The following is a 17,159-nucleotide window of genomic DNA, read 5'->3' on the forward strand; positions in this document are numbered from 1 at the left end:
TTACCTTCAGAAGTCACATAATTAGTTAAATAAAGTCCACCTGTCACATGATCTGTCACATGATCTCAGTATATATACACCTGTCCTGAAAGGCCCCAGAGTCTGCAACACCATTAAGCAAGCGGCACCATGAAGACCAAGGAGCTCTCCAAACAGGTCAGGGACAAAGTTGTGGAGAAGTACAGATCAGGGTTGGGTTATAAAAAAATATCAGAAACTTTGAACATCCCACAGAGCATCCATTATTAAAAAATGGAAAGAATATGGCACCACAAACCTGCCAAGAGGGCCACCCTCCAAAACTCACAGACCAGGCAAGGAGGCCATTAATCAGAGAGGCAACAAAGAGACCAAAGATAACCCTGAAGGAGCTGCAAAGCTCCACAGTGGAGATTGGAGTTTCTGTCCATAGGACCACTTTAAGCCGTACACTCCCCAGAGCAGAAGAGTGGCCAAAAAAAAGGATTGCTTAAAGAAAAAACAAGCAAACACGTTTGGTGTTCACCAAATGGCACGTGGGAAACTCCCCAAACATATGGAAGAAGGTACTCTGGTCAGATATGACTAAAATGTCGCTTTTTGTCCATCATGAAAACGCTATGTCTGGCGCAAACCCAACACCTCATCACCCTGAGAACACCATCCCCACAGTGAAGCATGCTGGTGGCAGCGTTTTTCATCGTCAATTGGTTAGAATTGAAGGAAGGATGGATGGCGCTAAAAACAGGGAAATTCTTGAGGGAAACATGTTTCAGTCTTCCAGAGATTTGAGACTGGGACGGAGGTTCACCTTCCAGCAGGACGATGACCCTAAGCATACTGCTAAAGCAACACGAGTGGTTTAAGGGGAAACATTTAATTGTCTTGGAATAGCCTAGTCGAAGCCTAGACCTCAATCCAATTGAGAATCTGTGGAATGACTTAAAGATTGCTGTACACCAGCGGAACTCGTCCAACTTGAAGGAGCTGGAGCAGTTTTGCCTTGAAGAACGAGCAAAAATCCCAGTGGCTAGACGTGCCAAGCTTATAGAGACATACCCCAAGACTCTTGCATCTGTAATTGCTGCAAAAGGTGTCTCTACAAAGTATTGACGTTTTCTGTTCTTTTGTCTTATTTTTCACGCAAAAAAATATTTTGCACCTTCAAAGTGGTAGGCACTTTGTGGTAGGCAATCAAATGGTAGGCAATCAAATGAAACAAACCCCCCCAAAATTAATTTTAATTCCAGGTTGTAAGGCAACAAAATTGAAAAAATGCCAAGGGGGTGAGTTCTTCTGCAAGCCACTGTATGAGGACACACAGGTGCAGGATAGCATTTAGTCCCAGTGTGAAGCAAACACATCTAACTGTCCCCTATTGGCCAACAGTATTCTAAATACACTGCAATGATTTCAGTAAAAGTATTCTTGCCCAATACAAATAAACAATACATAAACACAAATGTGACCATACATTTTGTGTGCGTCACACATACAATGATATCTATCACATGTGGCAGCACAAGAACTGTTCATCTGAAGCTTCATTAAATCGTTCATTAAATGGTTTGTTGAGATTGGTGTGGAAGAACTTGACTGGTCTGCACAGATCCCTGACCTCAACCCCATCTAACACCTTTTTGTGATGAATTGGAACGCCGACTGTGAGCCAGGCCTAATCGCCCAACATCAGTGCCCAACTACACTAATGCTCTTGTGGCTGAATGGAAGCAAAGTCCCTGCAGCAAAGCCTTCCCAGAAGAGAGGAGGCTGTTATAGCAGCAAAGGGGGTACCAACTCCATTTTAATGCCCATGATTTTGCAATGAGATGTTCGACAAGCAGGTGTCCACATACTTTCGGTCCCCAGTGTCCCCTTACTAATAGTTAGTGCTTCAACTTGTTCCTCAAATATTCCCTACCAGTGAATTAAGGAAGTTCTGACAAAGTCTGGATATTTTTCAACTAAAGTAAAGGACAGTAATGTTAGGAGTAAAGTAGGAAGCCCAGGATTCGATAGTCAGATGTTAATGTGTCATGAAAGGAGTGGGGATATTTGGCCTGGAAAAGTGGTTTTATACTCTGACTGAATGGGAGCTAATAATTTAGGTTTTTACCCCGCTAGTCAAGAGCGAGTAAACATGTATCTGACACTGAGACAAGACCGAGACACTCATGTGGTCCAGAGACCAGACTCGAGTCCAAGACTGGTCTCGAGTACTACAACACTGCCTTCGACCATACCCAGTTCAAAGGCACTTCAATCTTTTCTCTTGCCCATTGACTCTCTGAATGGCATACATACACAATCCATGTCTCAGTTGTCTTAAGGCTTAAAAATCCTTTAACCTGTCTCCTCCCCTTCATCTACACTGATTGAAGTGGATTTAACAAGTGACATCAATAAGGGTCAAAGCTTTCACCTGGCCAGTCTGTGTCTATGTCTATGGAAAGAGCAGGTGTTCTTAATGTTTTGAACACTCAGTGTACATGCGTGCTATATAGTATTCTGTACTGCTATTGGTAGGTAGTCATAGCAGAGTGAACTAAGCATTCCATATATTCAGCATAGTAAACAACATTATAGATATGTGATTGGCACATATTCACCCATCTGTTCCATAGAACATTTGTATGACCTTTATGCTACTGAATCTGGAGTGGTGTGTGTGTGTTTGTGTGTGTGTGTGTGTGTTTGTGTTTGGGTGTGGGTGTGGGTGTGTGGCAGGTATAGTTCAGTCCTTGATGTCCCCAGCTACAGATTCATCTGTGAAAAAGGCAGATTAGAAGTCAGTCAGAGATATTAATCAGATATTAATCAAAGATATTTATCATAAACAGAGCAATTATACGTTTGTCCCTGCAGGGCTTTCTCTTATGAAACAAACCACAATAATATCTACCACATTATTATAATAAGTATGGTAGTCATGCCTGATATGTGTGTGTGTGTGTGTGTGTGTGTGTGTGTGTGTGTGTGTGTGTGTGTGTGTGTGTGTGTGTGTGTGTGTGTGTGTGTGTGTGTTTGAATGCCCATGTTGGTATGAGACCATACCTACAGTATGTGTATTTTGATTCTATATACCAGTAATGCATATGAGCACCCCAAACGAAAACAGCTAGAACTAGCAGCATATACTGTGGGGTTCTACCTGATCTGTCCAAATCATCTTTGATCACAGCTCTGAACCCATCCCAAATGCAATGACTAGTTACTATGGAAACGGTTGGGTGATGAATTTGGGAGTGTGTGGGGGGGGGGAGAAGTAAGAATAGAGTTTTGTCATTCTGGGAAATGTGCCAGCACAAGCAGCGCAAGCCTCTCTCTATGCTTATGCACGAGGGAAGTGAGTTCGGAAACACTGGAAGTGTGCACAGTCTTCACAAACAAACACTATATGTCCCAACTCATAATCAGAATAAGCTTCCGTCAAAAATCTTGCTTCTTGCACGGCATGTGAATGTTATGAAGATATTGGTCAGTCACTGGGATCTGCTTGTAAACACCAGCCACACTACACAATAAATTCTGACACTGACTGAACTTTGTCGGAACCTATGGCCCGCCACGTAGTGGTACTTAATCAGCAGATGTCGACCCTGTCACACTGAACGAGACAAAACCTACGAATTTGTTTGGGATGGCAAACTCATGGCATAAAATGGCTAAAATCATACAGTCTGTGGGTGGGGTTTGAGGAAGAGAACAGACACGGCATAATGACAAATAAATCAGTCACTTAATCCAGAACTCTCTGTCTATCCACTTATCAGTCCAACAAACCAGACAGAATGACACAGTCAGAGTGAGTTGGCCTATCACCAGTCCTCTCCGACCCTGTACATTTAACAGTTTGTTCCAGGGTTGGTCTCCCCTATTACCATCTCATTCTCCCCTTCTCAATCTGACTTTGAGCCAGGGATGACAACTAACCATAGAGAGAGAGAGAGGGGAGGGGAGGAAGAAATAGTAATTGAAATGGCACCTTATTACCATGCTAGATAGTTTATTGTGTTGGCTGTGACTCGGTGGCGTGAAATGAAAAATGGAAAGGAGCTTTTCAGCTGGCTGCTGATTTATCATGGCTGTTACCACCACTGCCTGCCAGCCAGAGATGGCTGTCCATTTCTACTTAATTAGACATACACAAGCACTACCCACACGCACATCGTGTATGCGCGCGCACACACACACACACACACGAATACACAAAAACTGAGAGACTAACAGAGTAAACACCAGTTTTAGAACTGAATAAAGATTAGTACTTCAGGCTATGTGTACATGTCTATGTGTCTAACAGGGTGATGCTCAATTTAGAATTGAATAGATAATACCTCAAATTCCAATTCAATTCTTGAATTTGAATTGAATTGCTGAATTGAAGTAGTAGACAGGATACAGAATTGCAAATCGAATTTGAATGAAAGGAAATATAATTAAATTCAGTAAAATTCAAATGCCTATTATATTCTATATTACGTATAGTCTATACAAATATACCACAGGAGGTCGGTGGCAACTTAATTGGGGAGGGCAGCTCGATTCCATGTGTTTGAAGCCATTCCACTTACTGGATGTGGTCTTCAGAAGAGCAGCCTGGGCTCTCTTCCAGGTACGGAGATAGAGGCAGACGAACATCTGGGCATAGGGTATGCTGACTTCTTGCTCAAGGAAGAGAAGGGGCTGATATCCCAAGGAACACTCGAAGGGCGAGAGACCAGTGGCCGAGCAGGGAAGGGTGTTACGGGCATATTCCACCCACACAAGTTGCTGGCTCCAGGTGGTGGGGTTGGCGGAGACGAGGCAACGAAGAGGTTGTGAGATTGAACGTTAGATTGGGGGTGAAAACCAGAGGACAGGCTGGCCGACAACCCAATGAGGGTGCAGAACGCCTTACAGAACGAGAACTGAGGACCATGGATCCGGAAGACGTCCTGCACCATGGGCTGAGCTGTCTCCTTGGCTGAGGGTAACTTGGGAAGGAGAATAAAATGGGCGGCTTTAGAAAACCTATCCACCAACGTCAGGTCAATGGTGTTGCCATCTGACGGAGGAAGACCAGTAACAAGGTCTAAGGATATATGGGACCAGGGGTGGTGAGGAAGAGGGAGTGGATGAAGAAGACCAGCCAGAGCTTATTTTGTGCACACAGTGCAGGTGGCGATAAATGAGGAGACATCAGGAACCATGGAAGGCCACCAAAAGTATCATCAAATGAAAGCCAGGGTCCGACGGGAGCCTGGGGGGCAGGTCAGTCTCGAGGAATGTGCCCATTCCAGGACCGGAGAACAGGAAGAGTCCGGGAAAAACATCCGGTTAGCCTTACGGACCAGGCTCTCTATACCCCAGACGAGTGCAGCCTCCAGACAGGAGGTAGAGAGGATGGTCTCGGGGTCAGATGGGGTAACAGCGGGGCTATTCAAATTTGAGAGTGCATCAGGCTTCACATTCTTGGACCACGTTGGGCCCTGAATAGAGCTGAGGCACTTGACGGTGTGGAGATATTCCAGGTTCTTATGGTCAGTCTACACTAAGAATGGGTGTTCCGCTCCTTCCAACCAGTGTCTCCACTTCTCCAATGCCCTCTTGGCAGAGGGGAGTTCTCGATTACCCACGTCACAGTTCCTCTCAGCAGGGGTAAGACGATGGGAAAAACAATCGCAGGGGTGCAGCTTTTGGTCCTGGGCAGAACACTGGGACAGGATGGCCCCCACTCCGACATCCGAGGCATCGACCTCCACCACAAACTGATGGGATGGGTCCAGACGGATTAAGATGGGGGCTGTAGTGAATCGATGTTTGACGCTCGAGAACACCTGGCCAGCTGCTGGAGACCATGTGAACGGAACCCTGGGAGAGGTGAGTGCTGAAAGAGTGGAAGCAAGGGTGCTGTAACCCTGGATTAAGCGGCGGTAGAAATGAGCAAATCCCAGGAAACCCTGCACTCTGGATGTGGGTTGAGGCCAATCCACCACTGCTCTCACATTGTCCTGCACAGATGACGTATCCTAGGAAGAAGATGGTGGAGCGATGGAATTCACACTTCTCCACTTTAACGAAAGTCTGGTTCTCCAGGAGACGCTGAAGGACCTGTCAGACGTGGAGGACGTGCTCTTGAGTTGAACGGGAAGACAAGGATGTCGTCGAGGTAGACAAGCACGAACCGGTACAGCATGTCCCGGAGCACATCGTTGACCAGGGCCTGGAACACAGCGGGTGTGTTTGTCAGTCCAAATGGCATAACGTACTCATAGTGCCTACTAGCCATGTTAAAAGGCTGTCTTCCACTTGTCTCCTTCCCGTATCCAAACCAGATGGTATGTGTTCCGAAGGTCCATCTTTGAGAAGACGGTCACACCCTGAAGAGGTTCGAAAGCCGAGGAGATGAGTGGTAGAGGGTAGCGTTTTTTAACTGTGATGTCTTTAAGGCCCCGGTAGTCGATACACGGGCTCAGGGCTTTGCCCTTCTTCTCTACAAAGAAGAGCGGGAGAGGCAGATGAATGAACACTCCCTACCGCGCAGTCTGCCACACTATGGTAGCTTCCGTGCAGCCTTTCTCCCGGACAACGGAGAATCAAACACCTTCCTAACCTCCGCCACGAACTCCTCCAGAGTGAGGCAAACGGTGGATTGTTGCTCCCACACCGCTGTCACCCAGGCGAGAGCCCCACTGGACATCAGCGTTATAAGATACGCTATCTTCGAGTGATCCGAGGGAAACGACGAGGGCTGTAGCTCGAAGATGGGGGAGCACTGGTAGAGAAACACTTAGCATGTTTCTGGATCTTCAGTGTAGCCAGGATAGGCTGGGGAGAAGTGCCACTGGTAGCGGGGTTACTGAGAGTCTGGGGGTTACCGTAGATGCTGATATCGGGGTTATTGAGAGTCTGGGGGGTTACTGTAGAGGCTTGGTGTCTAGTAGAATATTCACGGAATTGCTCCAGCAATGCACTGAAAATGCAGTCGGGCATTCTGCCAAGTTCTGGAGTCCTTCCTTAAGGTTTTGAAGTAACTCCTTGTGTCTTCCAATGGAGGCTCCTTGGGAGGAGACAGTGTTGCGGAGCTGGTCCGGGTCTGCTGGGTCAGTCAGGGCCAGTTCGTACTATCACGGCTCAGGCTAAGACCCAGATGCAGAAACAGGAGGCGGATAGTACGAGTCTCAGAGTTTATTACAGTAAAATGGGCAGGCGAAAGGTGGGTCGTAATCCAAATCAGAGTCAGGCAGGTACAGAACGGCAGGATCAGGGTCAGGACAGGCAGAGAGGTCAGAACTGGGAAGACTAGGAACAACTAAAATTAGAGCACAGGAAACACGGAAACACGCTGGTAGAACTTGATGGGACAAGATGAACAGACAAACAGAAAACGCAGTTATAAATGCACAGGGAATCATTTTTTATTGATTTTATTTCACCTTTATTTAACCAGGTAGGCCAGTTGAGAACAAGTTCTCATTTACAACTGCGACCTGGCCAAGATAAAGCAAATCAGTGCGACACAAACAACAACACAGAGTTACACATGGAATAAACAAACGTACAGTCAATAACACAATAGAAAAAGTCTATATACAGTGTGTGCAAATGGAGTAAGGAGGTAAGGCAATAAATAGGCCATAGTAGCAAAGTAATTACAATTTAGCAAATTAACACTGTAGTGATAGATGTGCAGATGATGATGTGCAAGTAGAAATACTGGTGTGCAAAAGAGCAAAAAAGTAAATAAAAACAATATGGGCATGAGTTAGGTAGATTGGATGGGCTATTTACAGATGGGCTGTGTACAGCTGCAGCGATCGGTTAGCTGCTCAGAAAGCTGATGTTTAAAGTTAGTGAGGGAGATATAAGTCTCCAACTTCAGCAATTTCTGCAATTCGTTCCAGTCATAATGGGTGAAGATAGGAGATACCTGGTGGGGGGGTGGAGACAAGCACAAAGACAGGTGAAACAGATCAGGGTGTGACAGATATGCTGTATTCTGACCTGTCAGATTCAATGAATCTCTCATGTTCTGTGTGGAAATGATTTTAATTGTACTGCGTTAAATTCCACTTTCTGTCACTCAAACTCAAATGATCCTGTGGGGTGTATCCAATTCAATTTGAGTTTTAATTCCAAAATTCTGAATTGAGCACAACCCTGGTGTGTACTTGGTGGGTGAAGATTAGAAATGGTCTCCTCTAGCCAAAGTTTTGCATTTCAATTGACCTCATTTCAATTTATCTCACAAGACCTGTTGTTCACCATCCAATCCCTTTATATGTGTCGTAGGTGAAATACATATGGGGCCTTTTTTGTCTCACTACACTCTCACACACTCACACACAGGTGAAGTGGCCTGGCCTTGAAAATGGCTTGCTGTGTAATTTTGTTATTTTGGTTTTGGCTGGTACAGTAACACTGTGATTGGAGAACCTGGCTTCACTTTATTTTTTTTAATTTGAGCTCCTTCTCACCCCCTCATCCCATCTCTGCCTCTCACCTGTATTTAATAAATGTTGTCTCAGTCTGTTTCATGTCCCTATGACAGACTTCTGTCCTGTCCAGGAGGTGTGCTTGTACATCAAGCTGCTTCACGTTGCAGAAACACGAGATATACTCGTGCTCTATGGGCCATTCTGGCTTGGACTATTTCATGGATCACCAGCCAGCTGGGTTGTATTGTAGCCCAATATGTTTGCGAAGTACTTGTGTAGGGGAAAAGTGGTCAGTTTGGCTTGGAGATGTTTACCAAAGAAGAGATTCGACACTATGCCTTATCTCTTACTCTCGCTGTTCACATAAACAGTAGCAGTTTCCATTGTTCTTTCTCCATTTATCTCCCTCGGTTTATGCCGTAGTTCTCTGTATCACTGAGCTGGGTTATTTTTTTTTGGCAGTGTCCTCCATCGCTCTTTTTCTTTCCCTGCTCCCTCCTCCTCTCGCCTCCTCTTCCTCTCTCTTAACCCTGTCTCCCCTCTCCTCTCCTCCCTCTCCCTTATCCCTCTCCCACCTGTCCTCTCTCTCTTTCTCAGTGCAGTGATTGAGTGCTAGGTCTGACCCAGTCTGTCTCAGCAGGCCTTGCCTACTCTCTGTTAATAATGACTCTAACGAGATTCTGCCTAAATGAGCTTTTAATGTGCTGAGTCTACCTGCGGCGAGAGAGAGAGAGAGAGAGATAGAGAGAGAGAGAATAGCAAGGGAGTAGAGAGGGGAGAGTATTGACTTTAAGTGTTGTGTGTGGTTGTGCAGTTTTAGACTCCCTGCATACTGCATGTGTCCTGTTGTTTGACCACCCGCGTGTGTGTGTGTGCATGCTTGAGTTGTCTGTCCATGTGGATGGAACTTGACCATCCTGAACATGTGTTGTGTCCCTCAGAGTGCCGGGACATCCTGCTACCCATGATGCTTCGGGAGCTAAGCGAAACGCTGAAGGACATGGGTCAGGGGCCTCATGACGACCGGAGGAACAGCGTGGAGCTGCTCAACAACATCCTGGAGGTCCTCAGCAGAGACAATGTGGTGAGACACACACAGCCTATCAGAACACAGCTTACTGATACACTGACCAATCAGAGAGCACCATGCTTGGATATAGTCTGAGCTTAAAGGAAAATTCCACCTAAAAACTATCTTTTGGTATTTGTTTTATTAGTCCATTGTTGATATAGTCCCACAATATTTTGCCTGTCAGCAATCAGGTTTTCAAGAGGGTATGCTGCATTTATGTATTTTGAAAGTTGTTGCTCCTCCTTTCCGCATCCTTTGACTCTTACTTTCCCCGTTCCGACACAGCCCTCCCCTCCCCCTCCGTGGCTGAGTAGCTTACAGCATGCTCACAGAACAGGGTTGCGGGCAGCTGAGCGAAAATGGAGGAAAACTTAACCTCCGCATGACCTATCATCCTTTCACTCCCTCTGCTTTACCTTCTTTATCTTCTGTATCTGCTGCTAGAGCCACTTTCTACCCCCTTTTCCTCCCCAATTTCGTGGTATCCAATTGTTAGTAGTTACTATCTTGTCTCATCACTACAACTCCCGTACGGGCTCGGGAGAGACGAAGGTCGAAAGCCATGCGTCCTCCGAAACACAACCCAACCAAGCCGCACTGCTTCTTAACATAGCGCGCATCCAACCTGGAAACCAGCCGCACCAATGTGTCAGAGGAAACACTGTGCACCTGGTGACCTGGTTAGCGCACACTGCGCGTGGCCTGCCACAGGAGTCGCTAGTGCGCAATGAGACAGGGATTTCCCTACCGGCCAAACCCTCCCTAACCCGGACGACGCTAAGCCAATTGTGCATCTCACCATGGACCTCCCGGTCGCGGCCTGTCTGCGACAGAGCCTGGGCTCGAACCCAGGGTCTCTGGTGGCACAGCAGTGCCCTAGGCCACTGCGCCACCCAGGAAGCCTCCCCCTCCTCCCTTTCTGCGGACAACTTTGAAGACATACGCTCCTCATTCACTCAGCATACTGAGTCCATTGGTCCCACTCGCACAGAACTATTCTACGCCTTGACCTCTTTCTCTCCAGATGAAATCCTGCGACTAGTGATTCTAGCGACGTGACAACCTGCCCACTCGACCCCATCCCTTCCTCCCTCCCTCCTCCAGACCATCTCTGGAGACCTTCTCCCATCCCTTCCTCTCTCCTCCAGACCATCTCTGGAGACCTTCTCCCATCCCTTCCTCCCTTCTCCAGACCATCTCTGGAGACCTACTCCCATCCCTTCCTCCCTTCTCCAGACCATCTCTGGAGACCTACTCCCATCCCTTCCTCCCTTCTCCAGACCATCTCTGGAGACCTTCTCCCATCCCTTCTCCAGACCATCTCTGGAGACCTTCTCCCATTCCTTACTTCTCACATCAACTCATCCCTTATCACTGGCTGTGCCACCTCTGACTTCAAGTTGGCCAGAGTCGCTCCCCTCCTCAAGAAACCAACCCTTGACCCCTCTGACATCAAAAACTACATATCCGTATCCCTTCTTTCTTTTCTTTCCAAAACACTTGAATGTGCTGTCTATGACCAACTTTCTCCCTATCTCTCTCAGAGTGATGTTCTTGACCCTAACCAGTCGGACTTCAAGAAGGCTCACTTAACTGACTTTGCTGAAAACGTGTTTGCTGTGATACGTGGTTGTCTCAACTAGCTATTTTAAGATGAATGCATTAACTGTAAGTCGCTCTGGATAAGAGTGCCTGCCACATGACTCAAATGTAAATGTAAAAGGGCGTTATAACTTAAATGTGATTGATACTGATTCATCAGAAAGCTTCATTCTGGGGCACTTACCAATCACACACATCGTGACATAGTGTTCAGTAGATCAATCACTGAGCTCACCTGCTGACACGTACGTTGTACAACCTGTTATCCAACGCACCCACCCACTCACAAAGTGAAAAACAAACACACAACTTCAATATCCTACAGCAGCTTGTTAATTGCTTAAGCAATTTGTTGACAGCCCACAGAGCCTTTGAAGGGAAGTTATGACTGTTTTCCCTTTATTTACTTTGTTGGCACTAATGAATCCTGAGAAAATATGGAGAGAGTGAGAGGGGCTGGGGGAGAAGGAGAGGGAGAGAAGGAAAGAGAGAGGGAGAAGGGGAGAGGGAGAAGGAGAGGGAGAGAAGGAAAGAGAGGGAGAAGGGGAGAGGGAGAGAAGGAAAGAGAGAGGGAGAAGGGGAGAGGGGAGAAGGAAAGAGAAAGAGAGGGAGATGGAGGGACGGATAAGCAAATGAACTTAAAGGAAGTTTAAGGGTGAATTGTGACTTTACATCAGAGACAGACAGAGGTACCTAGAGGTACGGTATGTGTTCCGGGTTTAGAGCCTCTCTGCCTCTAGCAGTTTAATCTACTGCGTTGAATCCCTTAAGTCTTAGCGAGTCCTGGCTTTGGTGCGCTTGGGAGAGCTTTACAACTTATGGAGTGATTATTTTTCCGTCCCAGACGCAACCGTGCCAATATAACATCTCCCTACCCCTGTGTATCAACACTCAGATTACAGACAAGTCAATCTGCCTGGTGTCTCACAGACAAAAAGAGCAAATATGAGGGATTAGATCTGTGAGTGAGAAAGAGGGGGGGGAAATAATACATTAAACCACAATTCATAGAGATGAAGAGAGGGATTATGGGGTGGATAAAATTGAATACTTATAGATGGAAGAGAGAGAGAGTACGGAAGGCGGAAGAGTGATCCATCACAGAAAAAGAGAAAAACTATTTGCAAGGAGAGAAGACAAACGATGGAGGAGAGAGAGAAGGTATCGCCAGGGGTTTGCATAGTTCTGCGTGCTCCATTTCATTTACACAGTCTCTCTTCGGTCTCCTCTCTCGTCCCCTCTTTTTTCATCTCTCTCCTCTCCTTCTCCTCTCACCATCTCTCCCCTCTCTTTCCCTCCTCCCTCTGTCCATACCTATTTCCCCTCTGTCTCTCTCGTTCCATCTCCATCTCTCTCCTCTCCCTCTTCTCTCTCTCATCTCCTCAATCTCTCTCCTCTAGATGCTTTCTCACTGCACTGCAGACTGAGTGATTGCCGTGGGGATTTAGAGGGTACCTGATTAAGTTGTCACGCCAAACATTTCTTTGATCTAGAGAGGGGAGAGACCGATGCGAATGTCCTGGGGAATAACACACTGTGTGTGGGTGCACGTGAGTGTGCTTGGGTGTGATGCTGCAGGAGGGTGTGAGAAAGAGTTTGTTTAAGGAAGAGGAAGCATTGTGTGCCTCTGATTTACTGAGGCGAGGGTGTCTGTGTGCTTGTCAACGTGAGTGTGGGTTTGGGGGAGAGAGACGATACAAAAACAATGCAATCAGATTTAGTCATTCAGTTATAGGCACAGCTGCTTCTATCAAACCTGCGTGTGTGTGTGTGATGACACTCTACCTCCGCTCTGTTTACCTGGACTGTATCCAGTGACTCAAGTCAGAAATGTTAATTTCATTTAATCATGCCTGCCTGCCCCAAATCAATCCCTTTAAATCATGCATATACATGACAGGCCACACACACTGTGATGACACACACACACATCCTTGCCATTAATTATTCAATTATTCTTCCTCTCTCTTTTGGCACATACACACTGTGGATATGGCTAGAACTAGTTTGGGTAGAACCGTTTTTAAGGCCTGATTCACACGGTCTCCTCTGAATAGTTGATGTTGAGATGTGTCTGTTACTTGAACTCTGTGAAGCATATATTTGGGCTGCAATCTGAGGTACAGTTAACTCTAATGAACTTGTTCTCTGCAGCAGAGGTAACTATTAGTCTTCCTTTCGTCTGGCGGTCCTCATGAGAGCCAGTTTCCTCATAGCTCTTGATGGTTTCTGTGACTGCACCTGAAGAAACTTTCAAAGTAATTGAAATTTTCCAGATTGACTGACCTTCATGTCTTAAAGTAATGATGGACTAATGTTTCTTTTTGCTTATTTGAGCTGTTCTTTCCATAATATGGACTTGGTCTTTTAGCAAATAGGGATATCTTCTGTATACCACCCCTACCTTGTCACAACACATCTGATTGGCTCAAACAGAAATTCCACAAATTAACTTTTAACAAGGGACACCTGTTAATGGAAATGCATTCCAGGTGACTACCTCATGAAGCTAGTTGAGAGAATGCCAAGAGTGTGCAAAGCTGTCATCAAGGCAAAGTGTGGCTACTTTTAAGAATCACAAATATGAAATATATTTTTTGTTTTACTGCATGATTCCATATGTGTTATTTAATAGTTTGGATTATTCTACAATGTAGAAAATTTTAAAAAATAAATAAATAAAAATTGAATGAGTAGGCGTGTCCAAACTTTTGACTGGTACTGTATATACTGAACAAAAATATAAATGTGACATGCAACAATTTCATTGATTTTACTGACTTACAGTTCATGTGCTGAAAGCTATGGATTTCAAATGACTGGGAATCTAGATATGTATCTGTTGGTCAAAGATACATTTAAAAAAAATAGGCCTTACAATGGGCCTCAGGATCTCATCATGCTATTTCTTTGCCTTCAAATTACCATTGATAACATGCAATTGTGTTGTTTGTCCTTAGATTATGCCTGCCCATACGATAACCCTACCGCCATCATGGGGCCCACACACGTGGTCTGCAGTTGTGAGGCCAGTTGGATGTAGTGCCAAATTCTTTACAACGAAGTTGGAGGCGACTTATAGTAGAGTATACTGATCAATCGGAATCCACGCTTCAAGATTGTTTTGATCACGCGGACTGGGATATGTTCCGGGTAGCTTTTGAGAATAATATTGATGAATATACTGATACGGTGACTGAGTTTTATCAGGAAGTGTATAGGAGATGTTGTACCCACTGTGACTATTAAAACCTACACTAACTAGAAACCGTGGATAGATGGCAGCATTTGTGCAAAACTGAAAGCGCGAACCACCGCATTTAATCATGGCAAGGTGACTGGGAATATGGCAGAATACAAAACAGTGTAGTTATTCCCTCCATAAGGCAATCAAACAGGCAAAACGTCAGTATAGAGACAAAGTGGAGTCACAATTCAACGACTCAGACACGAGACTTATGTGGCAGGGTCGACAGACAATCACTTACTGCAAAAGGAAAATCAGCCACGTCGCGGACACCGATGTCTTGCTTCTGGACAAGTTAAACACCTTCTTTGCCCGCTTTGAGGATAACACATTGCTACCAAGGACTGTGGGCTCTCCTTCTCCGTGGCCGACCCGAGTAAGACATTTAAGCGTGTTAACCCTCGCAGGGCTGCCGGCCCAGACGTCATCCCCAGCCGCGTCCTCAGAGCATGCGCAGACCAGCTGGCTGGTGTGTTTACGGACATTTTCAATCTCTCCCTATCCCAGTCTGCTGTCCATACATGCTTCACGAATGCCACCATTGTTCCTGTACCCAAGAAAGCAAAGGTAACTGAACTAAACGACTAGCTTACCTGTCACCCTAGACGCATTTCAATTTGCTTACCTCCCCAAAAGATCCACAGACGATGCAATCGCCATCGCACTGCACACTGCCCTATTCCATCTGGACAAAAGGAACACATATGTGAGAATGCTGTTCATTGACTATAGCTCAGCATCCAACACCATAGTACCCTCCAGTCTCATCATTAAGCTCGAAGACCTGGGTCTGAACCCCGCCCTGTGCAGCTGGATCCTGGACTTCCTGACGGGCTCTGGGAGTGTGGTGCCAGGAAAATAGCCTCTCACTCACCGTCAACAAAACAAAGGAGATGATCGTGGACTTCAGGAAACAGCAGAGAGAGCACCCCCCTATCCACATCAACGTACCACAATGGAGAAGGTGGAAAGCTTCCTCGGCGTGGAAAGTTCCTCATCGTACGCATCACTGACAAACTGAAATTGTCCACCCACACAGACAGTGTGGTGAAGAAGGCGCAACAGTGCCTCTTCAACCTTAGGAGACTGTAGAAATTTAGCTTGGCACCTAAAACCACCTCACAAACCTTTACAGATGCACAATTGAGAGCATCCTGTCGGGCTGTATCACTGCCTGGTATGGCAACTGCACCACTCGCAGCCACAGGGCTCTCCAGAGGGTAGTGCAGTCTGCCCAATGCATCACATGGGGGCAGACAGTGCCTGAACTACCTGCCCTCCAGGACACCTACAGCACCCAATGTCACAGGAAGGACAAGATCATCAAGGACAACAATCATCCGAGCCACTGCATGTTCACCCCGTTATCATCCAGAAGGCGAGGTCAGTACAGGTGCATCAAAACAGGGACCGAGAGACTGAAAAACAGCTTCTATCTCAAGGCCATCAGACTGTTAAATAGCCATCACTAGCACATTAGAGACGGCTGCCTTATATACATAGACTTGAAATCACTGGCCACTTTAATGGACTTTTCACTTTAATAATGCTTACATATTTATTTTACATACTCATATGTATATACTGTATTCTATTATATTCTACTGTATCTTAGTCTACGCCGCTCTGACATTGCTCATCCATTTAATTATATATTCTTATATGTTAATTGACTTAGATTTGTGTGAATTGGGTATATGTTGTGAAACTGTTAGATATTACTGCACTGTCGGAGCTAGAAACGCAAAGCATTTCGCTACACCCACAATTACAGCTGCTAAGCACGTGTATGTGACCAATAAAACATTTGATTTGAAGTAACATGTAAAGTGTTGCTCCCATGTTTTTTTTAGTTGTTTTTTTTTAACTCTTGAAAGTTGTAATCGTAGAATGCACAAGGTGCATTTTCGAAAATTGGGTAGTGCGTCATCGGTTCCTCTTGTCATGTCAGTCATTGTGGACCTTAGAGAGATATGTATAACTTGTCAGAAATGTCCAGATCAACTAGCCCATGTCAGCTAACAGGTTTTTAGCTAGGTTGATGTTAGCCCATAAATGTTTGAGTCACTCACATGTCACATGACTACACATTAGACATGGCAACATGTATAGATTTGCAAGAAAATGAGCTTTAAAACAGCTAAATGTTTCTCTGAGCCCCATGACAAAATGTGTAGAATTCCAGGTAATAAGCTTTAAACCTGCAAAATGTTCTCTCCGCCAACAAGAGGGGTGTGAACAGTTTGTGTCATGAACAGTGCTTTGTGCCCATAGAAATCGACATGGCGCGTGCAGGTGGGGCACTTGATGTTTCCCAATGCTGGAAGGGGGGGCGGGCCTGAGGGAAAAAGTTTGGGAACCCCTACATATAAGTAACAGTCAGAAATGTGCGGTGACAGGGGCTGTTACTGACTTTATTATTGTTCCTTTGGGGACATTTTGTATCGAGGGACAGTGAATTACTTTGGCGAGGCACAGAGAGAGAAAACGGAGTGCGTTGGAGAAGGTTGGGGAATTTTCTTTGGCAGGATAAAAAAAAAAAAAAAGAGCCGATGAACAATGGTAGTGAGCGCAGTTTAGGGCATGCATATGATTCTATCCAAGAAACTGACAGGAAAGTGTCTTTTTTTTTGTCCAACTGATTCATGACCCTGCTTTCTCTTTCTCTCTCTCTCTCTTTTCTCTCTCTCTTTCTCAGGGTGAGACGTTCCAGCATATTCAGGACATTGTGGCCAGTCTCCTCAGGACCATCAACCGTACGGTCATTACCATGGGTCGTGAGCATGCCCTGATTGTGAGTAATCCAAATGACCCTCCTAAGCGTTAGCCCCACTGGTGA

General features: G+C 45.7%; 1 protein-coding gene across 2 annotated transcripts in view; it reads left to right on the plus strand.

Moving 5' to 3' along the window:
- LOC109864674 (dedicator of cytokinesis protein 2) overlaps positions 1-17,159 on the plus strand; it is a 139,672-nt gene that overhangs the window by 42,480 nt on the left and 80,033 nt on the right. For both annotated transcript variants that reach the window (XR_004204125.1, XM_031797056.1), the window contains exons 25-26: positions 9,341-9,483; positions 17,019-17,114. Coding sequence is in view for 1 of the 2 variants with exons in the window: in XM_031797056.1 (XP_031652916.1) it covers positions 9,341-9,483; positions 17,019-17,114 (239 nt within the window). In the remaining variant the exon portion in view is untranslated. The remainder of the gene's footprint in view (positions 1-9,340; positions 9,484-17,018; positions 17,115-17,159) is intronic.

This window comes from Oncorhynchus kisutch, linkage group LG19, assembly GCF_002021735.2.
Source record: "Oncorhynchus kisutch isolate 150728-3 linkage group LG19, Okis_V2, whole genome shotgun sequence".
NCBI classification, from domain to species: domain Eukaryota; kingdom Metazoa; phylum Chordata; class Actinopteri; order Salmoniformes; family Salmonidae; genus Oncorhynchus; species Oncorhynchus kisutch.